The sequence below is a fragment of the Sus scrofa genome, chromosome 6 (assembly GCF_054392235.1).
Source record: "Sus scrofa isolate SSC_HxYL_T2T_F1_AM1 chromosome 6, Sscrofa_HxYL_maternal_Yorkshire_Landrace_v2.0, whole genome shotgun sequence".
Classification (NCBI taxonomy): Eukaryota; Metazoa; Chordata; class Mammalia; order Artiodactyla; family Suidae; genus Sus; species Sus scrofa.
Window position 1 is genome coordinate 29876434 of NC_139388.1, and position 27963 is coordinate 29904396.

General features: G+C 50.5%; 2 protein-coding genes and 1 long non-coding RNA gene across 4 annotated transcripts; 2 read left to right on the top strand and 1 right to left on the bottom strand.

Annotated features, from left to right (window-relative positions):
* Positions 1-4108: 4108 nt before the first annotated feature.
* THAP11 (THAP domain containing 11) lies at positions 4109-5038 on the top strand. Its single transcript, NM_001246182.1, is given in 1 exon segment — positions 4109-5038. A coding segment is annotated over 1 exon segment (930 nt).
* Positions 5039-8144: 3106 nt separating this feature from the next.
* NUTF2 (nuclear transport factor 2) lies at positions 8145-27644 on the top strand. 2 transcript variants are annotated; one of them, XM_003126922.6, is made up of 5 exons: positions 8145-8208; positions 21543-21670; positions 24887-24958; positions 25048-25146; positions 25882-27644. In XM_003126922.6, exons 2-5 carry the CDS (start codon positions 21572-21574, stop codon positions 25993-25995), a joined length of 384 nt encoding a protein of 127 aa, XP_003126970.2. In that variant the 5' UTR covers positions 8145-8208; positions 21543-21571; the 3' UTR covers positions 25996-27644. The 2 variants fall into 2 exon arrangements, with proteins under 2 accessions (XP_003126970.2, XP_084816321.1); XM_084960195.1 differs by lacking the exon at positions 24887-24958.
* Positions 12835-21203, bottom strand: LOC146402271 (uncharacterized). Its single transcript, XR_014805851.1, has 2 exons — positions 18774-21203; positions 12835-15566 (listed from the first exon to the last, which is right to left on the bottom strand). It is a non-coding gene; the product is annotated as an uncharacterized LOC146402271 (long non-coding RNA).
* Positions 27645-27963: the final 319 nt, after the last annotated feature.

A 27963-nucleotide genomic window follows, 5' to 3' on the forward strand; every position in this document is an offset into this window, starting at 1 on the left:
AATCCGACTAGGAACCATGAGGTTGCGGGTTCAGTCCCTGCCCTTGTTCAGTGGGTTAACGATCCGGCGTTGCCGTGAGCTGTGGTGTAGGTTGCAGATGCGGCTCGGATCCTGCGTTGCTGTGGCTCTGGCGTAGGCTGGCGGCTACAGCTCCGATTAGACCCCTAGCCTGGGAACCTCCATATGCCGCAGGAGCGGCCCAAGAAATAGCAAAAAAAAAAAAAAAAAAATTGGGAGTTCCCATCATGGCACAGTGGTCATGAGATTAGGAACCACAAGGTTGCGGGTTGGATCCCTGGCCTCGCTCCGTGGGTCAAGGATCCAGCGTTGCCGTGAGCTGTGGCATAGGCCAGCAGCCATAGCTCCAATTCTACCCCTCTACTGCCAAACTATATGTCACGGGTGGGGCCCTAAAAAGCAAAAAAAAAAAAAAAGAGAGAGATCATATTTGCTATACTCGTGGTCAGGGAGACCCCAACTCCACATGCACAGAAAGATTCCTCTGGTTCAGAAAGAGAGGGGATTCCAGGCCATAATAAGCCTAGCTAACCTTCCCACAACCCTTTGCTTTGGAATCCATCTGGGCCAAAAGGTGAGGGCCCTGGGTCTGGTCAGGTATGAGAAACAAACCAAGATAATTGGCCAAAGGAAAACAAAGACCCGGAAGAACAGCCCGATAGAAGTGATTTAAATCATCTCTCTAGCAAACTACTCATTCAGGAGGACGCAGGCACCAGCACTCATTCTTTGGGTGTGTATTACTGCTTTGCTTCTGTCTTTTTTTTTTTTTTTGTCTTTTTGCTATTTCTTTGGGCCGCTCCCTCGGCATATGGAGGTTCCCAGGCTAGGGGTCCAATCGGAGCTGTAGCCACCAGCCTACTCCAGAGCCACAGCAACGCAGGATCCGAGCCGCGTCTGCAACCTACACCACAGCTCAGGGCAACGCCGGATCCTTAACCCACTGAGCAAGGGCAGAGACCGAACCCACAACCTCATTGTTCCTAGTCAGATTTGTGAACCACTGTGCCATGACGGGAACTCCTGCTTCTGTCTTAAAGAGACTACTTTTCTTTTTTCTTTTTTTTTTTTTTTGTCTTTTTCCAGGGCCGCACCCGCAGCACATGGAGGTTCCCAGGCTAGGGGTCTAACTGGAGCTGTAGCTGCTGGCCTACACCATACCCACAGCAATGGGGGATCCGAGCTGCGTCTTCGACCTAAACCACAGCTCACGGCAACCCCAGATCCTTAACCCTCGGAGTGAGGCCAGGGATTGAACCCGCAATCTCATGGTTCTTAGTTGGATTCATTAACCACTGAGCCACAATGGGAACTCCAAGAGACTACTCTTCCTTTTTCTTTTTTTTTTTTTTTGTCTTTTTGCCATTTCTTGGGCTGCTCCAGCAGCATATGAGGTTTCCACGCTAGGGGTATAATCGGAGCTGGAGCCACCAGCCTCCGCCAGAGCCACAGCAACACAGGATCCGAGCCACATCTGCAACCTACACCACAGCTCACAGCAATGCCAGATCCTTAACCCACTGAGCAAGGCCATGGGTCAAACCCGAAACCTCGTTGTTCCTAGTCGGATTCGTTAACCACTGAGTCATGACGGGAACTCCAAGAGACTACTTTTCTATATGCTATCCCAAATGTTCTAACAATAAACTTTGTACTTGTTTTCACAGTCTTTGCCTCCTTGAAAGATCCTTGCTTTCAGTGAGGGCAACAATCCGGGCCATTCTTCTTTTAGCCTCTAGCCAGTCTAGTGGCTAGGAGTCTTCCTTTTCAGCCAGGGTACCCAAGTTCAGTTCCTGAGCAGAGAATTAAAATCTCGCGTCAAGCCATAACTCACTGCTGTCTCTTCAAAATAGGTAATGTTTGGGTGCTGGCACCGGAAGAATAGTTCTTTTTTCCCATTGTCCTATATGTTTCTAAAACATTTTAAGTATGGATCCATTTTACAATAAAGAATAACTAAAGGGGGGGAGTTCCTTCGTGGCTCAGTGATTAACGAACCCGACTAGGAACCTTGAGATTGGGGTTTGATCCCTGGCCTTGCTCAGTGGGTTAAGCATCTGGCGTTCAGTGAGCTGTGGTGTAGGTTGCAGACGTGGCTCTGATCCCGCTTTGCTGTGGCTGCGGCATCAGGCAGCTGTAGCTCCAATTTGATCCCTAGCCTGGGAACCTTCATATGCCACAGACGCAGCCCTAAAAAGACAAAAGACAAAAAAAAAAAAAAAAAAAAAAAAAAGAGTAACAACAACAAAAAGTAAGTTAACTTGAAGTGCTATTATTTTCTTTTCTCAAGCTTTTTAAAAGCCTAATAAATTTCATTTTTATATAAAATAATTAGAAATAATGTATACTAGGCTTTGAATTCATACCTACGGTCTGCAATTAGAAGAGAAAAAAATGAAGAGGGAGAGGCCGGAGAAACGGTGAAGAAGGGCAATAAGCGGGAGAAAGAGGGAACTCCGCAAAGTAGGGCTAGCTTATAGGTATTTCTTCCCGATGAGTGCCTGGCCTTCTCGCTGGTTCTCCACAGCCGCCCTTGCCCTTTAGAACACTTTGCCCACAGAGAGGTCGAGGTAATGGGAGGTAACTTGTTACAATACAAATCCTGCCCATCTTCTCATTAACGACGCCCGCCCCCCAGCAGTTCCCAGTCGCTAGCATAATAAAATCACAAACCTTTTAACTTGGCCCAGTTTGGTATCCTTAGGTGCTTCTCCTTATTCTGGATACCCCTGAGGCTCTTTAAGGCTGGAGCCTAGCTGCTTTCTGCCTCAGGATATCATAGGCTGCTTCCTGGGGCAAGAGCCTTCCCAAGCTTTTCCTCGTTTTTTTTCTTTGTAGACCTCTGTGTATGGAATTTCCTAGGCTAGGGGTCTAATCGGAGCTGTTGCTGCTAGCTTACGCCAGAGCCACAGCCACGCCAGATCCTAGCTTCCTCTGTGACCTAAGCCACAGCTCAGGGCAACGCTGGATCCTTAACCCACTGAGCGAGGCCAGGGATTGAACCGGCAACCTCGCAGTTCTTAGTCGGATTCCTTTAGGCTCCGTCAAGACGGGGACTCCCCCCACCCCGCGTCTTGGTAACTTTTTTGGAGATTTGATTTCTGTGATAAGACATCCATTAGCGTGCATTCACATTATTTTATCCAAAAGATGGACCCTTATCCCTCTAGATAGGCCAGGTCTGTCCGGCTCCGGCAGGGTTTCCTATTCCCTGCACTGTGCTCCGCGAACAGTAGGCGCCTAGTGATGACTATGTTTAAGTCAATAAGTGAGTCAACAAAAGCGGCGGCTGAGTCGAAGAGAGCCTCCAACACAGACAAAGGGACTCCAGAGGTTCTTTTGGGGCGCTGAGATTTAGGTCCCTCCTCCCCTCCCCCGCAGGAATGCAGCGGACTCAGCGGCCCAGCGTTGGATGACTGCTTCCGGCTACAGCACAGTGTCCTCCGAATCCTGGTCCGCTGTAACCAGACCGCTCCTTTAGGCGGCGCTCCAGGCCGCAGCCGCCAAGTTTAGCGCAAGGTATTGAGGGATTTGTAGTTTTCCTGGGCACATGCCCTCGGCGCATGCGCACTAGGGAAACACTCACCGCCCGACCCTGCCCCCCCCCCCATCCGCTTCAGGATTCTGGGTCCTTAAGAAGGGCGCTCCAAGAGTCAGCGTTCTAACCAAATAGGTCTCTCTGCTCCGCCGAGGATAAGCCGGGTAGGGGAAGAATCTGCTCTACGTGGGCTGTCGCAGTGCCCCGGAGAGGGGCCGGAATAATCTCGCCCCCGCTCCGGAAGTGAGCTGCTTCTGGCGCGGTGCATTGTGGGGGGCGTAGTCCTCCTTATCAGGCGGTCTTTCGCGGCGTCCCCGGGGCCCACTCCGGAGCGCAGGCGGGCGGCTGGGCGGGTGGTTCGGCGCGGGCCGGCGGGAGGCGTATTCTGGGCACGGGACGCCGGGCCAGGCCGGCTGCACCGGGCGGCAGTAGTGGGAGGCCGCCCAAGGCCTCGCGCGGCGCCGCCCGTCGAGGGGCGGGCGGCGGCAGATAGACCCGGCCGTCGAAAGGCTCTGGAGGCCGGTGGGCCGGGCCGGGCCGCGCGGCGCAGCCATGCCTGGCTTTACGTGCTGCGTGCCGGGCTGCTACAACAACTCGCACCGGGATAAGGCGTTGCACTTCTACACGTTCCCCAAGGACGCTGAGCTGCGGCGCCTCTGGCTCAAGAATGTGTCCCGTGCTGGCGTCAGTGGGTGCTTCTCCACCTTCCAGCCCACCACAGGCCACCGTCTCTGCAGCGTCCACTTCCAGGGCGGCCGCAAAACCTACACCGTGCGGGTCCCCACCATCTTCCCGCTGCGCGGCGTCAACGAGCGCAAAGTAGCACGGCGACCCGCGGGGGCTGCAGCCGCCCGCCGCAGGCAGCAGCAGCAGCAGCAACAACAACAACAGCAGCAACAACAACAGCAGCAGCAGCCGCCGCCGCCGCCGCAACCGTCGCCGTCAGCCTCTACTGCCCAGACGGGCCAGCTGCAGCCGAACCTAGTGTCTGCCTCTGCGGCTGTGCTCCTCACTCTTCAGGCCGCGGTAGACAGCAGCCAGGCTCCTGGATCTGGCCAGCCGGCGCCCACCACTCCCACGGGAGAAGACGTGAAGCCCATCGACCTGACGGTGCAAGTGGAGTTCGCGGCCGCAGAGGGCGCAGCCGCCGCAGCTGCTGCGTCGGAGCTAGAGGCTGCTACAGCGGGGCTGGAGGCCGCTGAGTGCCCCATGGGCCCCCAGTTGGTGGTAGTAGGGGAAGAGGGCTTCCCTGATACTGGCTCCGACCACTCTTACTCGTTGTCATCAGGCACCACGGAGGAGGAGCTCCTGCGCAAGCTGAACGAGCAGCGGGACATCCTGGCGCTGATGGAGGTGAAGATGAAGGAGATGAAGGGCAGCATCCGTCACCTGCGTCTCACTGAGGCCAAACTCCGAGAAGAACTCCGCGAGAAGGATCGGCTGCTGGCGATGGCTGTCATCCGCAAGAAGCACGGAATGTGAACGAGTCCCCCTACGGCCTTCGGGATTCCTGGACTCCTACCATCTTAGGGGGACCTCAGGCCACCGCTGTTGAACTCTCTCATATTTCTGGGACACTGGTTAACAGTACTGAGGCTTAACTGGACTCTTGCTGGTGACCTGGCACCCTCTCTTGTTTCCTCCTAAAGGAAGTCTGGGACCTCAGACTACACTGGTGACACCAGCGATTATGACTTTGTCTACTCCTCCCCACCTTCACCCCCACCTCCAAGTTTATGTTGCAGGTTCTGGTTAAGCAGAGGCTTCAGAACCACTGAACTTGAAACTTATACCCTAGGGATGCAGGCTGGATGCCCAGGGACTGTGGGTTTGGGAAGACAACACCTTTGAATTTGGCCAGCAATCAGAGAAAAGTTACCTGTGTAGTGATAAGAGATCCAAGTAACATCAGTTCTACTTTTTGTGCTTTTCCTTTCCAGGTGTACCCTGTAACTCTGATTGGAACTGGCAGATCTGTGCCTCTGCCTCCCAGAACCTCCTTCCCAGGAGGCCGTCTGGGTGACTTGATGGATATCCAGCTTGCCAGGGACTTAGGTCTATACTGTTATGTTTGCTACTGGTTACAAATTCTATTTTCTGTACAATTAGTCAGACTAAAGTTTTCACTGTGTTTGTTTGGCAAAACGAATTAAACAGAAAGTAAGGTTTTTATTTGGGTTTCGCCATTTTATTTTTATAAGGACTCAGCTAAGGGTCCCCGAAACATGGGGAGATGGGCTTCCTGATAGGCCTCTATTTTTTCCATCTTAGGTCTCAAGGACCAGTCTGACCTTGAAAGTAGAGATGCTTCAGTGACCAGGTTTGTCCACAAAGGGTCTCTAAGTATACAGATCCTGGCCTTATAAGGTCTTCACAGAGTTCCGACTCACCCCAGAAAGTTTGGAAATTTCACCAAAATTATCCTGGTTTGTCCATGGGAGGGCCCTTGTGTTCTTTCATCTGGGAGAAGGAACATGTAAGAACTAAACTGAATTGTGGCAGCCCACTTACATGAGGGTTTTGAATTCCTTATGAATTTTCAGGTGGAGTTGAATTTTGCTCACCATTATAGGTAGTCCTTAGGCCTAGTAAAGTGTCTGGCACACATGGGAATGCAGTTACTAGAACCATCCATGGACTCTTGGACAAATAACTTTAACCTGGGTACACTTTCATTGTGAAGGAGGTGGATCCATAGAGGACTTTAACGATAGGAATTGGGATTTGTGACCTCGACTCATTTTCTTGCCTGTTAATGTCTTTTCTTAGATTGGATATTATAGGGGCAGAATGACGTTTTTATCTTTAGTTCCAAGTACTTTAGCTCAAAGCCAGTTCCAAATGCCTTTAAAGCTAGCCATGTTTCTATAGGTGTTGGGGTACAGCTGGACACTTAACTAGGTTTCATACAACATTACTCCTTTCTCTGTTACAGAAAATGCCACTTACCCTGAGGGCTTTCCCTGTGGCTTCGAACTGGAATGACTCAAAAATGTCCCTTTAGATTCTGCTCTTTTCTTGGCTCCTTGGTACTGACATCCCAAGTCTCTGGTGAGGAGGACGGGTGGGGCACAGGTTGTGCCTAGTTACAGAAGGGATTGTATCTCTTGTAGGGTTAGTTCTGGCAAGTTTAATGTGGTAAAAGCCCAGCAGTGCTGTTCCAGGCCAGTTGGGACTGAAACCCTTTGCAAGCAGCTAATGGATCAGTTTCTTAACTGTCCCTGCTCTTCTTCACTAGGAGTGAGGATTTTCCCAGGCTCAACGTGGGTTCTTTAGTGTATCCTTAAGCTCCTGTTTGTTGAAAGGACTTACACTATTTCTGCTTTGGCTTACTTGAGCCTCTCAGCAGCACTCTCAAGACAAGGTGAGGGCCAGATTCTGGCCAGGACTGTCCTGTATTGGATATTGTGAGCGCTCAACCTAGCAGGTATTTCAGCTTCTGGGGAAAGGAAGAAAGCTGAGCAAAGGAGGTCCTAAATACACCACAAGCAGGGCAATGCAGTGTCTCAATGACTGAGTAATAAGACAAGAATCTAGTCAGGCAAAGTTAATACAGATCTGGGATTTAAAAAACAGAAACCTGGCCTAGTCTTACCAGCCATTCCAAGGAGGAAGGGTGGGGGTAGGAGTGAGGATCTGTGAAGGTGTAAAACTCTTCTGGAAGAACTAAGAGTACCGCAAGATCACTGTCCAGGAGAAGCCTTGTAGCTGTTTTACCCCCAGGTTAGCTGCAGAGAATTTTCCCAAAAGGCTTACTTCAAATGTATGTGTTGCCCAGGAAACGACGAAAATGGGCATTGAAAGAAAAGGGAAATGGGTGGGAGAGAGAGATTGCAACTTCATCACTTAAATCATGGGGAAAGTTTGAGCAAACCAGTTATTTCTCTTTTCTTATTAATAAAATGAAACTCAGTTGCCCTGCCTGCTCCAAAATACCCCTTGAGAATGTTTTGTAGACGCTAACTGTAGAAATCTTAAGAGTAATCTTGTCTCTAGTTAAGCCCCACTTGGTATTTGAGTCTCCAGCCCAAGAAAGGCCTCTCCTGCTTGAAATCGGCTTTGGGTCCAACTGGCACTAGGCAGGACGCAAGTACTGGAACAGAAGCTATGGGTTCCACCCCAGCGGGCCTTAGAGCACCGCTCAGAAAGAGTCAAAGGGGTGGCCAGAGCGCCAAAGGGGAGGGGGTTTTGCAGGCGGAAACAGCTCAGGGGCCCAGGGAGGGGCTGCTAGGCCAACTTGGGGCCAGGCCCAGATCTCACGGAGGCAGGGCCAACACTGAACTGCCGCGCAATAGGGGCGGTGCCGGACCGGCTGGGACCTGGCGACAACAGAGCCCTGACCCCAGCCTGGCGCCAAGCTCGAGTTGTTCCAGAGGCTTCCGCTAGACCACAATTCTCAGGGGCTCGCCCCGGCAGCCTCCTTCCCTGACTTAGTATCACCTCCCGCGCTCCGGGCCGTGTCTGGGCCGCAGCGCATAGGACGTCGGGAACTGTAGTTTTCTCCCGGCGCACCTACGCCGGAAAGGAGAATGGGGGGACTCCGTTTCCCAGAGTGCAGCGGAGTGGCAAGGGAAGGCAGGGGGGAAGGGACAGTCCGTCGCAGACCGCGCTAGGTTGCCGCCGCCGCTGCCGCCATCGTGCCAGCCCCTCGGGTGAGTGTTGGGGCTAGCGCTCCGGGGCTGGGGCTGGGCCGCAGGAGCCGCGCTCCGGGTCGCCTGGAGCCTCCGCAGCTAGTCCCGGGGCGGCCCCTCCCCTCCCCTCCTCCCCCCCCCCCCGGCCGCCCGAAGCCGCGCGGGGCCGGGGCCATGTGTCGAGCGCGGCTCCGCCTCCCGCCGGTCCTCTGTGGCGGCGGCCGGGGGAAACACAGAGGGACAGCCAGGAACCTATTTCGGGTGTACTCGTGCGTGTGGCGGGCACACCCGATTGCGCCGGGGCTAGGTTTTTTTTTCTGGTCTGGACCACCCAGATGGGGCTCTCTGGGCCCCGCCCTGTCTGGCCTATCTCGGCCTGCCCAAGTCCCGCAAACTCTGCCGGCAGGCTAGCGGGCCGACCCGAGCCCCACGTCCTGCTGCCCCCCTGCCGAGGATCCGGGGATGGGCAAGTGCCATCCGGCCCGCTCCGGAGTCAGCATTGGGTGAGGGCGCCCACCTGCCGCAGCTCTACCCTCACCCAGTTCACAACCATAGTTCAGCTGGAATATGGGTGAACACTCCCTCGCTTGTTTGCCTTCTGAGGGTGCACGAAACCTATTTCCCACTCTGGAACTCAAGCAAAGGTTCTTCTCCCTAGAGGGCAAGATCAGGGAATCTGGAACAGGAGGGGGTTCCACGTGGGACAACACCCCCAGCCAGCCTTGGAGGATCTGGCCCGAAGTGATGAGGCGGCTCCGGACACCCTCAGCCCCTTCCCTGGCCCTTCTCTCTATCGGTGACCAGGCCCCAGCGTCGGTGGGTTGGCCAGCTGTGTTAGTGGAGGGAGGGAGGAAGGAAGCGAGGGAGGTGAGGCTGAATTTTTGAGCCTCCAACACATTGTTAGTTCTCTTGGGCACAGTCTAATCCTTGCATCTTCCCCTCCCAGAGTCAGCTGACCTCCTCCCACAGAGGAGGATGATTCTGTAAGAATGATAACGATAAGTTGGGGCTTAATTGAGGGGAAAGTAGAATCTGGATCTGAGGTCTATGAGCCTAGTGCCAAGCAGGAGGCTGGGCTGCAAGCAACATTGGGCATGGGGCACATTTGGACTCTGGGGCTCAGATTGAAACTCTGTCAGGCACAACATTGTAAATCAACTGTACTTTAATTAAAAAAAGAAAGAGAAAGTGTTAGAGTCTTTTGAAGCCTAGGTGGCAGAACTAGAGCTGGGGGCTGCACAAAGTCAGGCTTCCCTCACTTGCTTGCTCACTTTTCGACAGCTGAGCCACCTGTGAACAGGCAGGAAGCTGGTTGGGCCTGCGGAAATTGCCTGTAATGATGACTCCAGAGACTCCATTGAGTTGCGGGAGAAGGGGAATATCTAGCCATAGAATAGTCTTCTGGCAGGGTTTGTAAAGGCACTCTTGGTTGAGTAGTAAGGGACAAGTCCAGAGAAGACCATGGAATATGGAGAAAACATAGTGTGTCAAACCTTGATTCCTCTGACCCAGTGCAGCTTCTGAGCCACAGCTCTTGCAGGGACTGAAGACGCAGCTGAATCTTTGCAGACCTGGCCTCAGCATTGGAGAATTGAGTTCGGCCCATGATGCAGAAGGCCACCATCCCTGAATTTTTTTATTCCTTGAGTTTTTCCCCAGGTAGTATTTTTCTGGTCATTGAACTCTAGCCTTCAGGTTTTCCTGCAGTCAAATTGCATTCTCTCTGATTAAGGAGGACAGGCAAGGGTCTGTCCAGATTTCCTTACCAGGGCCTGCCTTCCGTCTGAACTCACCTCTCCTTCCACATCTTAGCCCACGTGCAAGTGGAAGTCAGGTTCATTCAGCAGGCTCAGGAGAGGCCTAGTTTGCCAGTGCAGGTGGGCAGCAAGGAGGGACTACCCACTGGACACACATAAGGTCAGTGTGGTTGGCTCTCAGTGCTATAAACAGTTGTTGCAAGATCTTTTTGAGATTGTCTGGGGTGGTTCTTTCTAGGACACTAGTTTCAGGTGAATAAGACTTTATGGCTATGGATTAGTTCACACATTCCAAAACCCCAGGTGACTTGATCACAAGGGTCTTCTTCAAGGTCAAAAAGATCCTGTTCCTTCTCAATGGTTACCCAGGAGTAGGAGGAATTTAGGTCCCTCCCTCTCATTCCAGTCCTTCAAGAAGTTCCTTATAGCTTTTGTCTCTGATCAGCTTGCCATTGCTAGGCATCCTGACCCCCAGAAATCCTTGACCCTTCTGGAATTTGGCATGCCATCTGTGTCTCAGAGATAAGAGGAGAGCTTTGAGGTTCTTTAGAATCAGTCTGCATTCTCTATTCATGTAGGACTGACTTGGGGGGTCGGGCCTGGCATGGGACAGTCAGGATATGGCTGCATAAGCAAGGGGGCAGGCTATAAGGAAGCTGGGTTCTCAGACAACTCAAACCTAGGTCCATTATGGAGTTCCCGTTGTGGCGCAGTGGTTAATGAATCCAACTAGGAACCACGAGGTTGCGGGTTTGATCCCTGGCCTTGCTAAGTGGGTTAACGATCCGGCATTACCGTGAGCTGTGGTGTGGGTCGCAGACGCAGCTCAGATCCTGCGTTGCTGTGGCTCTGGTGTAGGCCAGTGGCTACAGCTCCGATTAGACCCCTAGCCTGGGAACCTCCATATGCCATGGGTGTGGCCCTGGAAATGGCAAAAAGACAAAAAAAAAAAAAACCCAAAATAAAACAAAACAAAAAACTAGGTCTCTTAGTGACATGGAACCCTCTCTCTGAGCCACATTTCACTTTATTCTGCTGTCTTTGCAGTTGGTGAGTTGGGATTGGAAGATTGATTTAAGTGAAAGAATTCTTAAATTTAGAACTGAAAGGCATCTTATGTCAAAAAATTCTAGGAGTTCCCAACGTGGAACGATGGGATCAGCGACATCTTGGAAGCGCTGGGATGAAGGTTCGATACCCGGCCCAGCACAGTGGGTTAAGGATCCAGTGTTGCTGTAGCTGCGACTAGGTTCAGGGTTATGGCTCCGATCTAATCCCTGGCCCAGGAACTCCATATTGCTGTGGGGCAGCCAAAAAAGAAAAAAAAATTTCTGGAAATATTGAGGTATTAGTATCTTGTTTGAATTTTTTTTTTTTTTTTAGGGCCACACCCACAGCTTATGGAAGTTCCCAGGCTAAGGGTTGAATAGCAGCTATACCAATGCCAGGTCCAAGCCATGTCTGCAACCTACACCTCAGCTCACAGGAACACTGGATCCACTGATCGAGGCTGGGAAGCAAACCTGCATCCTCATGGATACTAGTCAGGTTTGTTATCACTGAGTCACAACGGGAACTTCTTGCTGAAGATCTGTCTTATTCAGCAGTCATTCTTGGGGTCCTTTGTATATGTCAGGCCCTGGGCTGAGGCTGGAGGTAGAATAATAAATCCTACCAAGTCCTGGTGGTGGGGAATGGAGGAGTCTGATGTGATGTTTCTATTATGTACTGAGGGCTAAGTTGAAAGGACTCAAAAGGGCCTTTTGGCCCTGTGCCAAAGAGGAGTTTCTGAACAATTAGAGCCCTGAAGAACAAAGGCTGTTAGTGGGCCCACTCTCCTCCCCAGTGCCTGGGGAGACCAAAGAGTAAGGCGTACCTTGGGAAATTGGGCACAGGAAAGTCTGGGGTCCCTTGAGTGACTTGAATGCCACCACTGCAGATTGCTGTGGCTGTAGAGTCTAGCAGCTGTCTTCTGTAGCCTGCTCCTCCATCCCCCAGGGGTCTCTGCTGAATGTTATCCCAGTGCCTGAGAACCTCAGCAGCATTTCATGGTCTGTGGCCTTCTCATTGCCTGCCTGAGTTTGTGGCTTCTGCCTCTCATGGAGACCCTCTCAGGTCACCTATTCAAGTGATAACTATCGGGACATCTTCCCAGAGTAAGACACAGAGGCACCCTCCTCAGAGGTGAAAGGGGATAGTCCTTTTGGAGAGAGGGGAGTGGATCCAAAAAGTTTTCCACAGGGATGGACATTGAAAGTTGGGCAGAATTTCTGTCTGCTGGGGTTGAGCAGAACCTCCTTGATGGGTGGGCCTTCCTTCCTTCTCTCCCCTTCCTTCCTTTCCTCCCTCCTTTCTTCCTTCCATGCCTGTGGCACTCAGAAGTTCCTCTGGGCCAGGGATCAAACCTTGCTACAGCAGTGACCCAAGCTACTGCAGTGACAATGCTGGATCCTTAACCTGCTGTGCCACAGGAGGACTCCTGGAACATTTATTTCTTAAAGCCTCAGGTACTCCATTAAAGTTCCTGGGTCTCACCAGGGGAGAAACCGGCCCCCTGGAAGGATGTTCTGTAGAGACATTGGTTCCACTTTACCGAGGTGGTTTAGGCCCAGATCAATGCAAGTTCTCTTTCGTAGGTTGTGAACCTGCTTTGACAGGCTTGCCATGCACTTAGCAGCTTTCTGTCCTGATAGGCATGGAGCGCACTCATACCTATCAGGACAGAAAGGTTTCAGAGGGGAAGAGTAGGCCTGGGCTCCATTCTTCACGGCTTTATTTTGCTACCTATGTGATTTTTGCCACTTGATGTGGACTCTTACCTGTTCCAGTCCAGGCCAATTTTTTGGACTTTTTAGTGCTAGTGCCAGTGGCTTTGTATAGTCTCGAATTCTTTCTTTTTTTTTTTTTTTTTTTTTGCTTTTTAAGGGCCATACCCGTGGCATATGGAGGTTCCCAGGCTAGGGGACTAATCAGAGCTATAGCTGCTGGCCTATGCTACAGCCACAGCAAGGCCAGATCCAAGCCGCATCTGTGACCTACACCACAGCTCATGGCAACGCTGGATCCATAATGAGTGAGGCCAGGGATTGAACCGGCAGCCTCATGGTTCCTAGTCAGTTTGTTTCCGCTGTGCCACGATGGGAACTCCTTGAATTCTTTCTTAACCTCTGAGAGTCTTGGTTTCTTCATCTACAAGGTTATGGTAATCATACCTACTTGGCAGGGATGTGAGGCTCAAAAAAGAGAACACATGTAACTCTTTGGCTTATGGGAGTTTGACTTACAGTACACAGACCAGCAAGTTCATGGATGGGAGCTGTCTAGGACCAGGGCTTCATGAGCTTTTTTAGCCACCTGGGAAAGGGAGGCTATTCAGGGACTAATTAAGTACAGAGCAGAGACCAGAATGTGGGTCTCAGGATTTGGCTTCTGGGCTAGTGAGGGTGGCCTGAAAATTCTGGAGCCTTTTCTCCAAATAGAAGAGAAGGAAAAGTCCTTAGGGTGCTGGGGGCACCTAGACCTCAGGGGTCTGCCTCTGAAAAGGGTTCTGTCCTAACCAGCCATCTGGGTACCATACCTTGGCCAATTTCTTTCCAGAGTTCAGGCAAGAGTGTGGTGGATAAGGAAGTTGCTGGTCCTTGCAGGGGTCAAGGCTGCTCCTTAGTGTGATGTCTACAGGAGGCTGAGGTACCCACCTTCTTCTTCCTAGCTCTTGACCTAGTGTTCACCTGGGACCTGCCAGTGACTACTTAGAGTTTGGTCCTCTTTGTACCCTCAGTTGATTACCTCTGACATCCTCATAGCTACTGATGAGGAGACAGGGTCAAAGGGTCAACCATGAGAGAGAGTAGGATAGAGGCCAGGCCTTTGAGGGTGTGAGAGTGTGCCTGCTATTCTGCCACAGCTGCCGCTTGGTGGTCAGGACCTGGGAGGTGAGACGAGGTTGAGGTCACACCCACTTGTCACAGGCCTCAGACTGATGGCTGGCTGGAAGGTAAAGGATTGTTTCCTAACAACTTGTATAGAAAGTGTGAGTGGAGGAGAAGTGGGTCACTTGGCCACTTAAATTGAGAAGGGTTTGCTCAGAACTCACTTCTCCAGAGAAGAATGGCTGGGCTAGACCATGGGAATAGGGGTGCCCTAGTCAGGAAAATGGACCATAAGCAAATATGTAAGTGTGACGATCTCGTGCAGTGGCGCGTCCAGGGTGGTGAAACGAGTAACTGCGTGGTTGCTTTTGACTGAGTGGTCTGGGAAGGTGTCTGTGAGGAGGTGACATCTGAGCTGACACTTATGTGACAAGGAGCTTGTGACAGGGAGCTAGGCACATGAAGATCTAGGAAGATGAGTGATCCAGGTAGGACCAAAAACTGCAAAGCCCTCAGGTGAGAACAGGCTAAGCAGGAAAATGCCCAGAGTGGCTCAGAGAAAGGGAAGAAGTGGGTGGTAGAAGACGAGGTTGGACAGCAAGGAGGCCAGGTCATCTAGGGCCTCGAAGGCAGGATAAGTGGTTGAGACTTTGTCAGTGAGAATGGGAAAGGAAGTCATTAAAGGGCCATAGGACATGATGCACAGCACCTCTCAGATCATAGAAAGAGGGGCAGTTTCCTCTGCTGTGGTATAGGTCATAGACACGGTTCGGATCCCGTGTTGTCATGAAGTAGGCCAGCAACTGTAGCTCTCATTTAATCCCTAGTCTGGGAACTTCCATATTGCCATGGGTGCAGCCCTAAAAATACAAAAAAGGTGGGGGACAGTTTGTTCCTGAAGGACAGGCACCCTGCGGTGTCTTCCTGTCTGGGTTGCTGCCCAGCACATTCCCGCTTACTCCCCGAAGTACAGGCCTGTGCTCTGGGTTTAAGGCACGTTTGTCTGTCAGTCCCACCTGTTGGGGGAGTCCTTCCCAGACTCTGCTTCAGGGCTCTTTGAGACCTGGCAGACAGTAGGTGTGAGGCTAATGGCTGTGGTTGGTGCTGATTTCAGTGATCCCACTACAAGCTCAGCACATCTGCTGGCATTCTCTGTGGGCCTCGGTCCTGGGCTCTCAACCAGGTGAGCATCCTTCTGTGCATAAGACTGGAGTTAGAATGTTCTCTTCCCCATCACTCTCCTGCCCCTAGTTCTGCCTCAGGTCCAGGATCTAACTCTGCTTTGCCGAGTTCGTAGAATGGGGTTGTGACCTTGAAGGTTTGGGAAAACTGTGAGATCATACCCATGAAAACGCCTATTGTTTGGTGTCTGCCTGGTCCCTTTGTTTCGAAGCAGAAGCCCTGATTCAGGCCTGTCTTGCACCTGTCCTTAGAAAGCTAAGGTCAGAGATTGGGGCTTCAGCCCTACGTGCTGTTCATTTTTATTTCCAGACCAGTTGTAGCTAGGAGTCCTTGCTCTGAAGTCCACTAAACCTGCTTCCATCCAAAATGGAACCTATGTACTGTATATTAGGTTTGTGACCTTGCACAAATTAGCTGACCTTCCTGGGCCTTATTTTGCTTATCTCTAACATGGAAGTTGACTGATAGGGTGTCAGGACAAATGCATGTAAAGCCCTTAGCGTATTTCTACCTCTGATACACATTAGCGAAAACAGACACTGCTGTTGTAAGTTTTGAAATACTGGAAACACTGATCCAAAATTCGAGGATAGGAGTTCCCGTCGTGGCGCAATGGTTAGCGCATCCGACTAGGAACCATGTTTCGTGTTCGGTCCCTGGCCTTGCTCAGTGGGTTAAGGATCCAGCTTTGCCATGAGCTGTGGTGTAGGTTGCAGACGCGGCTCGGATCCCGTGTGGCTGTGGCTGTGATGTAGGGTGGCAGCTATAGCTCCGATTAGACCCCTAGCCTGGGAACCTCCATATGCCACGAAAGTGGCCCTATGAAGCAAAAAAAAAAAAAAAAATTGAGGATAAAAATGAAGTTTTCTGTTACTTAATGGGATCTCCTGGACCAGAAGATTGATTTGTTTTGGTTTGTTTTGTTTGTTTGTTCGTTTGTTTTTGGTCTTTTTGCCATCTCTAGGGCCGATCCCACGGCATATGGAGGTTCCCAGGCTAGGGGTCTAATCGGAGCTGTAGCCACCAGCCTACACCAGAGTCACAGCAACACGGGATCCAAGCCGCGTCTGCAGCCTACACCACAGCTCACAGCAACACCGGATCCTTAACCCACTGAGCAAGGCCAGGTATTCGTTATCCACTGAGCCACTACGGGAACTTCTTTCTGTTTGTTTTGTTTTTGTTTTTGTCTTTTTGCCGTCTCGAGGGCTGCTCCCTCGGCATATGGAGGTTCCCAGGCTAGGGGTCTAATCGAAGCTGCAGCTGCTGGCCTATGCTGCAGCCACAGCAATGCCAGATCCTTAACCCACTGATCGAGGCCGGGATCAAACCCACAACCTCATGGCTCCTGGTCGGATTCGTTAACCACTGAGCCACGACGGAAACTCCCCAGAAGGTTTTTTTTAAAAAATTTATTGATTTCTTTATTAAGGGGATGAGGGTGTATATTTGCCATTATCCTTTTTGTTGTTGTTTTTTATCTTTTTAGGGCCACACCCGGGGCATATGGAGGTTCCCTGGCTAGGGGTCTAATAGGAGCTATAGCCACTGGTCTCCTCTAGCCACAGCAACAGGAGATTCTAGGCATGTCTGTGACTTACACGGCAACGCTGGATCCTTAACCCACTGAGCAAGGCCAGGGATCGAACCTGCATTCTCATGGATTTTAGATTCATTTCCTCTGAGCCATGATAGGAACTCTGACCAGAAGTTTTAACCTGGAGTCTATGACAACCTCAGGAGTGAGCATTCACAAGTCTGGGGCATCTCTGCCTCTGCAAATTTTTTTTTTTTTTTTTTTTTTTTTTTTTTTTTAATGGCTGCACTTACAGCATAGAAAGTTCCTGGGCCAGGGATTGAATCTGTGCCACAGCTGTGGAGTGCTGAGACCTTTAACTCATTGCACCAGGCCAGGGATCAAACTCTTGCCTCTGCAGTAACCCCAGCTGCTGCAGTTGAGTTCTTAATCCATTTCACCACAGCAAGAACTCTGCCTTTGTACGCATTTATTGGGAGAGGGCCACAGTTTTTAAGATATTCTCAGAGGGTCTTTGCACCCACAGAGACCTAAGGGTCCGTGAAGTCTGGTGTTAAGTGGGCGAGAGGTCACCAAGGTCATTTCTGCTCCTTGTGGAGCCTGGCCTCAGTCAGCCTGCAGACTGTTGAGGTGAAGCAGGAGGTGGTGTGGTCAGCGGCCCTCTTGGAAGAGCCATAGGAGAAGCCGTCCTGAAGGTCAGTCCCAAGTCTAATGTGAGGCTGCCTTTAAGCCTTGGCTTTTGTTTCTTTGCTTTCACAGTAAATGTATTAGAAACAAAGTCTGGGCACGCTGGCCATCCTGGGGAACATCCTGCCAGCCTGGCCTCCTACTCCTCTATGTTGCATAGGGTTGGGAGGGGAGCTTTCCCCCTACTCAGAAATGCTGCCTCCTAGCCATGAGTTGAAACCTTTGTGGAAGATTTGGAGTCAGAAACTATAAATCCTGTAGTTTCTGGGCCATGCTCTGTGCTGGGGGCTTGAGGGGGTGGGATAGGGTGTGGCAAGAACCACATAGGAATCCTTAGAGCCCAGAGCCACGGCATTTAGGCAGAGGAGTGGGCCCTGGGTGTGCTGATATGGTTTGCACTTGGGGTTAGGGTCAACGTTTGAGTCTGGGAAGGAGGTCCAGAATGGGTAGCATCTGAACAGACCTGAGGGGGGAGTAGGAACTGACCAGGCAGATAAGGGGAGGTGGCATCCCAGCCGGAGGACTGACTCGTGTGAAAAAACACAGGGAGCCGAGTAGTCTTGTGGCGCAGCGTGTTAAGGATCTAGCATTGTCACTGCAGTGGTTTGTGTTGCTGCTGTGATATGGGTTCAGTCCCTAGCATAGGACTTTCCACGTGCCAAGGATGTGGTCAGGAAAAAAACCCCAAAAACCTGGAGCAAGCACAGTGAGTTCTAGTGCATTTATGTGTGGAGCTGGATGGAGGTAAGAGAGAATGGCTGAGGAGTCAGGGACAGGTATGGATAACCACCTATGGAGCTTTGGGGGTTTGGGTTTAACCCTAGGGTCAGGGTGTTATAGGGGAGGGACATAGCCAGCCTTGTGGTTTAGAGCTGAGGGATGCAAAGTTAGCAGAAAGAAAACACTGGCCTCAACCAGAGGACCCAGTATCAGCCCTCATGTTGCTGAACCTCACTTTTCCCATGTGTAAGGTGGGGTAACAGTGGAATCTGATCATCTGGCTGTGTGATCACTGCATGGAAATACATACACACATCAGAGTCATGCAGGCTTAAAACGAGGTTGGTGTTGGCCTCAGTGGTCCCACCTGACATCTTTAAAGCAAAGTCTTTTGATCCATATACTTTTGAAGGTTACTTCTCACACTTTCTAGGAGCCTTGGAACAGTCATGTTCCTCAGGAGAGCTCACTCTGCCCTGCCCTGTGCACTGGGCCAAAGGGCTCTTCTCTTCCTTAATCCCTCCACCCTCTCTACTCCACCACTACTTCTGCCAAGTAGTTTTTTTTTTTTTTTTTTTTTTTTGTCTTTTGTCTTGTTGTTGTTGTTGTTGTTGCTATTTCTTGGGCCGCTCCCGCGGCATATGGAGGTTCCCAGGCTAGGGGTCGAATCGGAGCTGTAGCCACCGGCCTACGCCAGAGCCACAGCAACAAGGGATCCGAGCCACATCTGCAACCTACACCACAGCTCACGGCAACGCCGGATCGTTAACCCACTGAGCAAGGGCAGGGATTGAACCCGCAACCTCATGGTTCCTAGTCGGATTCGTTAACCACTGCGCCACGACGGGAACTCCCCAAGTAGTTTTTGTATTAACGAGTTATTACACTGTTAAGAACAATGCAGAAAGAGTTCCCATTGTGGCACAGTGGAAATGAATCCAGCTAGGAACCATGAGGTTGCAGGTTTGATCCCTGACCTTGCTCAGTGGGTTAAGGATCTGGCGTTGCTGTGAGCTGTGGCATATGCCAGCAGCTACAGCTCCAGTTCGACCCCTAGCCTGAGAACCTCCATATGCCATGGGTGTGGCCCTAAAAAAAAACAAAAAAAGCCCCCCAAAAAACAATGTAGAAAAGGGAAAAAACACCCCCACACTTCCTTCTCCGTATTGTTCCACCGTATGGTGCCACTTTTCTTGTCTTTGGGGGGTGGGGGTGGGGGTATGCCTATGGCTTGCGGAACTTCCTGGGCCAGGGATCAAACCTGAGCCACAGCAGCCACAATGCTGAATCCCCAACCACTAGGTCACCAGGGAACTCACACTTTTCTTTGGATCACCTTCTAGCCTTATTTCCCCTCACCCTCCATCTCCAGCTTCCCAGTTTCCTGCACTTATCTCTTAGTGGCCGCAGGCATTTGCTAATGCTGTTTCTTCTGATTGGTATACTCCTTTCTCCAAGATCTCTTCTTAGAGCTTGCTTCCCTGAGGATTACTGCGAACTGAGGGAGAGATGGCCCTCATCCATTCCTCTAGCAGAGGGGCTGGGGCAAGGCATCTTAGGGGTGTGATTCAGTAGGATCATGCTGCAGTGAGTGAGCCAAGCATTGTGAATTCTAGGTTGGAAGGGTCAGAGATGTGAGATATGGGGCTGTGTCCTGTCTCCAGTAACCCAAGTTTATGTGTAGATACATTCACAGTCTGACCCCTTGGAAACATGACCAAGACAGCAGCTGAGACCAGCTGTCACTCTTATGTTCTTCCCACTTGTTGATTTGTTTCTTGGCAGAGTGTAAACTGGGACACACCCTGTCTCACGCAGGCTTGGCCCTGTCCAGGCTCTCTCCTCTGCTTGTTTTAGACTTTCCTGGACATTTCTTAGTCATCCTAGCACTGAGCTGCTATTTTTAGTGCCACCACCTCCTAGGGGATCTAAAATAAAGCCGGCTCAGCCTCCTGGACCCCCATTGGCTAGAGTGTTGGTCACAGGCTGGGAGATTGGCTAGATTTGGGCTAAGTCACTGCTCCCTTACAGTGTCCTTCCCCTTGGGTCCTCTGGCCTTGGTGAGGTCATAAGGACTGCAGCAAGCTAGCACTTAGCATTCCTTTAGTGAGACTTGCAAACATGGCAACATCAGGGTTCCACCCCCTTGGAAAGGAGGGGACTGAGGCCCTAAGAAGGGCAGTGACTTGCATCACACTGCCACTAACGGTTGTCTGCCAAGGCCAAACCCACCTCCTTACTGCTTTGATCCAGAGTCCTGTTATCAAGAGAGAGGGTGGTGGGCTCCTATACAGTCAAAGACAACAAAACTATACAGGCTTGTTGTTCTGGGATCCTGCCGTGAGACACCGGCTTCCCTATCCAAGAGGGACCTAGCAAAGCCTGAGTGACTTTCATCTGGGGCTTGGTTTTTCCATCTAGTAGCCTTGGGTCTCTGGTGTCTGTAGTCACGAGGGGGGCTCCTCTCCCCTCAGATCAGAGAGGGCAGCCCCTTCTGATGAAGCCAGTGCTGGGATGAGGATGTAAAGGTACGACAGGTTTCCCCCTCACAGACTTAGTTTCCCCTCAGTTATTACCTGTGATCCTCTGAACTCATGGCCCCAGCTCTGAAGTGGGTAGGTATAACCCCCATCAGTGAAGAAATGAAGAGATGTCACTTGGCCTTGGAGAAGTAAACTGCCCCCTTAAGATAAAGGTGGTGTCACTTGCTATTTTTATGGCAGGTGGGCCCTTGAGGAACCATTTCCTCCCACTCACACTGGGTCTTCTTCCACCTGCCTGTAAGGCTCTGGTGCAGTGTTGAGGGACTGAGTGCTGACAGGGAGGGGGTCTGAAGCCTGCAATAAAAGACACTCCACACGCAGAAATCAGTAGTTCCCAAGGTGCAAAGTGGGAAGAACAACAGTAACTCTGGCCTTGCAGGTTGCTAAGAGCATTAAATGAAAAGATTTGGGGACATGCTTAGCTCCTTTTTAAAAGCCCATCTCGGAGTTCCCATCTTGGCTCAGTGGTTAACGAATCCGACTAGCAACCATGAGGTTGCAGGTTCGATCCCTGGCCTTGCTCTGTGGGTTAAGGATCCGGCATTGCCATGATCTGTGGTGTAAGTCACAGATGTGACTTGGATCTGGCATAGCTGTGGCTCTGGCGTAGGCCAGCAGCCATGGTTCCAATTAGACCCCTAGCCTGGGAACCTCCATATGCCACGGGAGTGGGCCTGGAAAAGGCAAAAAGACAAAAAAAAAAAAAAAAAAAAAAAAAAAGATAAAAGCCCATCCCTCCATTAGACTTGCTCTGACCTTCCTTTGTTCTGGCCCACCCTCTCCCCATCCACGATCTTAGCACTCCTCTGTTTCATCAACCAGAACTCCTCGAAAAAAGGTCTGAGTCTGGTCCACCTCTGGGCTTCCTGCACTGGTTTGTGTTGAGGGATCACCTGTCAGTTCCCTGAGCCCTCTCTATGGTCCCTGGGGGAACAGGCCTTGGCAAAGGAATCTGCTTAAGGAGATCTGGGAGTGGTAGGGGTCAGTGAAGAGACAGTAGCTGGCTACCTCCTGCTTCTGCAGTACCAAGGTACCAATGCTTCTCTCGCTGGCCTTGCAGGTCTCAACGAGGCCGGGTGACGCTCCAGAATGGGAGACAAGCCAATTTGGGAGCAGATTGGATCCAGCTTCATTCAACATTACTACCAGTTATTTGATAACGACAGAACCCAACTAGGCGCAATTTATGTAAGTCTTCAGCTCTGGGACTGGAATGGGACCCCAGGAGATCAGTTCAGATGATGGGCCAGTTCCTCCAGTTCACAGCTTCTGACAGCATTCATTGGATTTGGCTGTACCCTTTTATCTGAGCTACTGTCCATGGGACAGGGGGTTTGGGGCTTAGCCCAGTTCCCTGGTGCCCTGGGCTCTGGGCTGCCAGTCTATGGTCCTAGGAGTATCTCTATTCCAGATTGGGCAGCAACAGACAGGCTAGGGCTCTTGGTGCCCTCTGGAGGAAGCAGCTATGAGCACCATTAGTGCAGTGCCAATCTCTCCTGGAGGCCCCAGGTCCGGCTTACTTTGGAGGCCCAAAGCCTCTGAATGCTCATAGGAAACAGATGGGGTTAGTCCAAGGAGGCTGTGTGTCTTGAGAAACCCATCTATGCAGGCATTATTTGCTGCTCTTTTAATGATGTTCATATACACCAAGAGTTACCTGTATTGTCCGACCATGCCCAAGACATAAATGTGGTCAGGCCATGCCCAGCAGTTGGCCCAATATAAGAGTGATAAGAGTCGTTCAGCACACTCTCAGAGTCTGACTAGGCTGTGGGCAAACCACTTTGTGCCTCCCACCAATAAATCAGGGCCAGTTCAGAAATTTTGAAGAAAGGGATCTTACTAGTGGAAGGCCAAATCCAGCACAGGTATTTGATTGTCATTATCATAGATAAAGAATTTTTAAAACTCAAACTGATCTGACTCTGGGGTCCTGGCACTTCTACCTCATTGCTTTTAAGATCAATTAAGGAGGAGTTCCCGTTGTGGCTCAGTGGTTAACGAATCTGACTAGGAACCATGAGGTTGTAGGTTCGATCCCTGGCCTTGCTCAGTGGGTTAAGGATCCGGTGTTGCCGTGAGTTGTGTAGGTCGCGGCTCAGATCCCGCGTTGCTGTGGCTCTGGCATAGGCTGGTGGCTACAGCTCTGATTCGACTCCTAGCCTGAGAACCTCCATATGCCACCGGAGCAAACCAAGAAATGGCAAAAAGACAAAAATAAATAAAAAGTATAATCAATTAAGGAGTTCCCATTGTGGCACACTGGAAACGAACCTGACTAGTACCCATGAGGATGCGGGTTCAATCCCTGGCCTCGCTCAGTGGGTTGAGGATCTGGTGTCACTGTGGCTGTGGTTTAGGCTGGCAGCTGCAGCTCTGATTCGACCCCTAGCCTGGGAACTTCCATATGCTATGGGTGTGGCCCTAAAAAGCAAAAATAATAAAAATCAATTAAGGCAGTTCTGACCTAGAGAAGAGTTAGCAAGGTTCTAAGAGTACTTTTATGTATTTCATTTTATATAATCCTTAACACATGACCCCTATAGAGATCAGGAAACTGAATCCTGCTGTATAGCACTGGGAACTATATCTATAGACACTTACGATGGAGCATGATAATGTGAGAAAAAAGAATGTATATATATATGTATGTGTGACTGGGTCACTTTGCTGAACAGTAGAAAATTGACAGTTTACAAAACACTAAACCAGCTATAATGGGAAAAAAAATTAAAATTAAAAAAAAAAAATTAGGAAACTGAGACTCGGGGATAGGGGGAGTAACTTGCTTAATGTCATAGCTAGTAAGTAGCAGAGACACTTTTGAGTTCTGCCCCCAAAAGTTGTGGCAGGGGAGATGTGGAGGGGGTAAAGCTAATAAGTTACATGTTGATGACAGAGAGGGTCCCAGGCTAGGCCTTGTCAGCTTCCACCCCTCCCTGATCCCATGGAAGGGCCCCTGTGGAACTCAGTCTGGGTTCTAGAGACGGTGATGGACATAGGATGTTTCAAAGTTATTTCTTTTCTTTTCTTTTCTTTTTTTTTTTTTTGTCTTTTTAGGGCCGTACCCGTGGCATATGGAGGTTCCCAGGCTAGGGGTCCAGTTGGAGCTAAAGCTGCTGGTCTATACCATAGCCACAGCAGCACGGGATCCAAGCCATGTCTGACCTATACCACAGCTCACAGTGATGCTGGATCCTTAACCCACTGAGCGAGGCCAAAAATAGAACCTGCAACCTCATGGATACTAGCCAGGTTTGTTAACTGTTGAACCACAATGGGAACTCCCTCAAAGTTATTTCTGAGGCTTTCCTGAGACTGGTGCTGATTGACCCCACAGGAGGATGGCTTTTGACTGACCCCTGGCCACATATAGCCAGCCTGGAGCTCATGCCTATCAGAGGCCATATAACTTCTTGAATTAAAAAGTGGAAGGAAGGTTTTTTTGTGTGTGCGTGTTTTTGTCTTTTTGTATTTTCTAGGGCCGCACCTGTGGCATATGGAGGTTCCTAGGCTAGGGGTCTAATTGGAGCTGTAGCCACCAGCCTATGCCACAGCCACAGCAACACAGGATGCGAGCCATGTCTGTGACCTACACCACAGCTCACGGCAACACTGGATCCTTAGCCCACTGAGTGAGGCCAGGGATCTAACCTGTGACCTCATGGTTCCTAGTTGGATTTGTTAACCACTGAGCCACAACAGGAACTCCAAAAAGTGGAAGGAAGTTTTTGATGTGGGTGCAGCAGGCTAAGATCCGGTGTTGTCTCTGCAGTGATGAGGTTCCTTTCCCTGGCCCAATGCAGTGTGTTAAGGATCCAGGTGTTGCTGCAGCTGTGGCATAGGTCGCAGCTGCAGCTCTGATTGGATCGCTGGCCTCAGAACTTCCATGTGCCTTGCCATGGCTGAGAAAGAAAAAAAAAAAAAGTGGAAAATGAGCTTATTTATTAATAAATTTGTATTTTGTTACCTAGACTTTCAGAGCTTGAACTGTGTGATTATAGGGTATAATTAAAGAAATTGTTAATAGAGGAAGTTGTTTCTGGTTTGCTTTTTGGGTTTTTTGGTCACACAGTCCCAGGGATTGAACCTGAGCCACAGGTGCGGCAATGCCACATCCTTAAACCTACTGAACTGGGCCCGGGACCGACACTGCACCTCAGCAGTGACCTGAGCCATTGCAAAGATGACGTTGGATCCTTAACCTGCTGCACTACGGTGGGAACTCCAGGAAGTTGTTAATAGTTAACAGTTTGGAAGCTATCCTCTTTTCCCTTCTTTACAAACAGGGAAACTAAGACATGAACTCATTTCCCCAAGGAAGACCCTTTTCAGGGTCCTTTCAGGGCCTCAGAGATACTCCTTGTGCTCTGAAGCCCTGACCTCAGGTTTCCTGGTTTTCAGATTGACGCTTCATGCCTTACGTGGGAAGGACAGCAATTCCAGGGAAAAACTGCCATTGTGGAGAAATTATCTGTAAGTAAAGGCCAGGCCAGGGCTGGGCTGTAGGCAGCTCCTTCCCCACTTAAATGACTGCAGCCCACCACCTGCTGTTTCTCTTACAGAGCCTTCCGTTCCAGAAAATCCAGCATAGCATCACGGCACAAGACCATCAGCCCACACCAGATAGCTGCATCATCAGCATGGTTGTGGGCCAGCTCAAGGTAATAGAGTATTTCTCCCTCACAGTAGTCATAATATTGCTGCTAGGGAGGAATGGGCAGGCAGAGGAGAGCCTTATGCCCCTGCCCTCCCTGTCATATGACCTGTTTCTCAAGGGGCACCCAGAAAAAGTGATGCCTAGAGTGCATAGCTCAGTACAGTAGCCATCTTCTACATGTGATTTTTAAGTTATATTAACTAAAATAAAATTAAAATTAATTCTTCACATCAGTCATATTTCAAGTGCACATAGTCAGTTGTGGCTGCCTATCAGACAGTGCAGATGTAAAACATTTCTGTTACTGCAGCAAGTCCTATTGGAGAGCACTGCTCTAGAGGCTTTTTTGGGAAAAGGACAAGACATATAGAAGCAGGATGAGTCTGTAATGCCAAGCCACTGGGTCTTTGCACTGCCCTGAGGTTTCGTTGGGCCTTCTGCAGGCAGCTGACCCTTGAATGGGCCAGGTTGGTGCCAAGTAACAGTCCCCTACTGGAGTCCATGTCACCACTCCTTGAGTGACTGCTGGGTCCTCGACTTGCTGAGCAAAGCAGTTTCCTGGAGCTCCTGTTTCTTTTGCATTTTCTCTTCCCCCTCTCAAGGCCTGTTGACTTCAAACTTCTCCTAGGATTTGAGTCCAAGACAGTAGGGCCTGATCCCAAAATCAGCATTTCCCTCCCACTGAATACCCTTCCTAGTCCTTGGCCACCTTACTGAACCATTTTCTCTCTCCTCACAGGCTGACGAAGACCCCATCATGGGGTTCCACCAGATGTTCCTATTAAAGAACATCAATGATGCTTGGGTTTGCACCAATGACATGTTCAGGCTTGCCCTGCACAACTTTGGCTGACCTCCTCCCAGCCAGGCACTCATGCTGTTTCCTTCTCCCTCCTCTTCCCAATACTATTCACACTCCTCCAGATGCTCCAAATATCATACACAAATGAGCAGGGCCACGGTGGGAGTGGGCGCAGTGCGCTGCTGCTACCACCGAGGTATTGTGCATGATGTTTGGACACTAGGCTAGTTGCATCTGACAGGAGAAGTTTGTGTTGTACCAGCGCATGCCTTGGAAAGACTTAAGTAATGCAAAAGGTTGTCTTTTTTTTTTTTTTAAATCTACTGACAAGTTGCTCTAGTAACCCAAAGAAGTGAAGGAAAAAGCAGCTGCCTCACCGCCCAGATATTGATTTGTTCAGATGTTTCAATGCCTCATGATACAATAAAACCACGAAAATTTTCTTAACAGTTTAAATTGTTTTAATTAGTTTAACAGTTGGCTGGCCATCAATAACTACCCTGCCGCATTGGCTCTCTCATGTCTTACTGTCCCACCTCTGCCCCAACTCAGCAATACCTGTTGCAAGGAGAAAACACTGACTTCTCTCAGAAGTCCTGAAGGCACGGTGTTACCTCCAGGGCCCACCTGGTCTTGGGAAAGTGAGCTGCAGACTGGGAGAGCTCAGGTCTGGCCTGAAGCTTCCCTTGTAGTGAAGCCTCTGCAGTCAGTTTTGACACCTCCTTTGACCTCTCTACTGGGTCTCATCAGGGCCCTAATGATGGGTGAAATGACCCAGAATCCCACTGGCCCATTAGGTTCAGTCCCTTTCGACTGAGGGCTCAGCAAGACCAAGTGAGCAGAGGTTTGAGGGATGAGGGGCCTGTTTTATCTACAGAAGAGTCAGGATCACATCTAGTGTGCCCCATAAATCCCAGGCCAAGCAGAGGGCAGCCTAGATGCTGTACCAGCTGCTTTGGATATCATTGCCCAAAGGGGAGTGCCTTGAATAGCCAGCCTCCAATGCCCACAGATCCAGGCCTAGTTGAGTTGGAGTATAGATTTAGAGCTGTAAAAGAACGCAATCTGAGTTTGAGTGATTCAGGTTCTAGGATTTCTCACCTCTGAGACCTCTGCAAGGCATCTCTAGGCCTCTTCCTAGTCCTTCCCTTACCACACACCCACCCACCCCTTCACATTATCTTCAAATCCCAAGAAATCTCTAATACTGAGGCAGTTTCTGCTCCTCAGTTTGGGGAACAGGACTTGCCTAATACAAATCTGGCCCTTTAGCCCTGAGGCCTTGGTGGTGTAAAACTGGTAGCAGGGTAGCAACCACAGGCTAGGACCAATCCAAGGACTTGGGCTGGTGTCCTGTAGGGGTTTTAGGATTGGTGAGGGCACCACAGCTTTGCTTGACCTTGAACACCACCTCCCTCCCTCCTGCACTCTGGATGGAAGCCAAGGACTTAACTCAGACCCCCACTTGTTGCCTGGCTACCCTGGGCACAGAGCTGGATGGTGTGCTGTTTGGAAAGACAGCATACTCAGGAGATTTCAGTGAGACGGATTTCTAGGCTGCTGTGTTATTTGGGGGGTGGAGGAGGTTGGGGAGAGGCAGAAACCTGCTGCCTCTTAAACCACCCTGTATAAAATCGGCAATACAGCTTCTTCCATGTACCTGTGCCTGAAATGTCTGCAATAAAGAGGTGTTTATATTACTATGGTTTACTTTCTTTTTGCCCAAGGGTGCCAAGACATGCAGGGGGATGCTGGGGGACATTAAGGAGTGATGTGATGTTTGTGGAGACAATCTCCCCTGCCCATGCAATTCCTGGGTCCAGGATTTCTCAGATCCCGTCAGGCCTTGGGTTACAACCACACGCTTCCTGAAGGGGAAACCGAGGCTTCTGTCAATCCAACTTGTTCCTGGGGCATCTGAGTGATTCACCTTGGCAACCGAATTGACTTGGTCCTAGGCCCATAGGGAGTGGATTTGGACCAGGTGGGATATCCTGAGGCGATCAGAGCTTTGGGCGG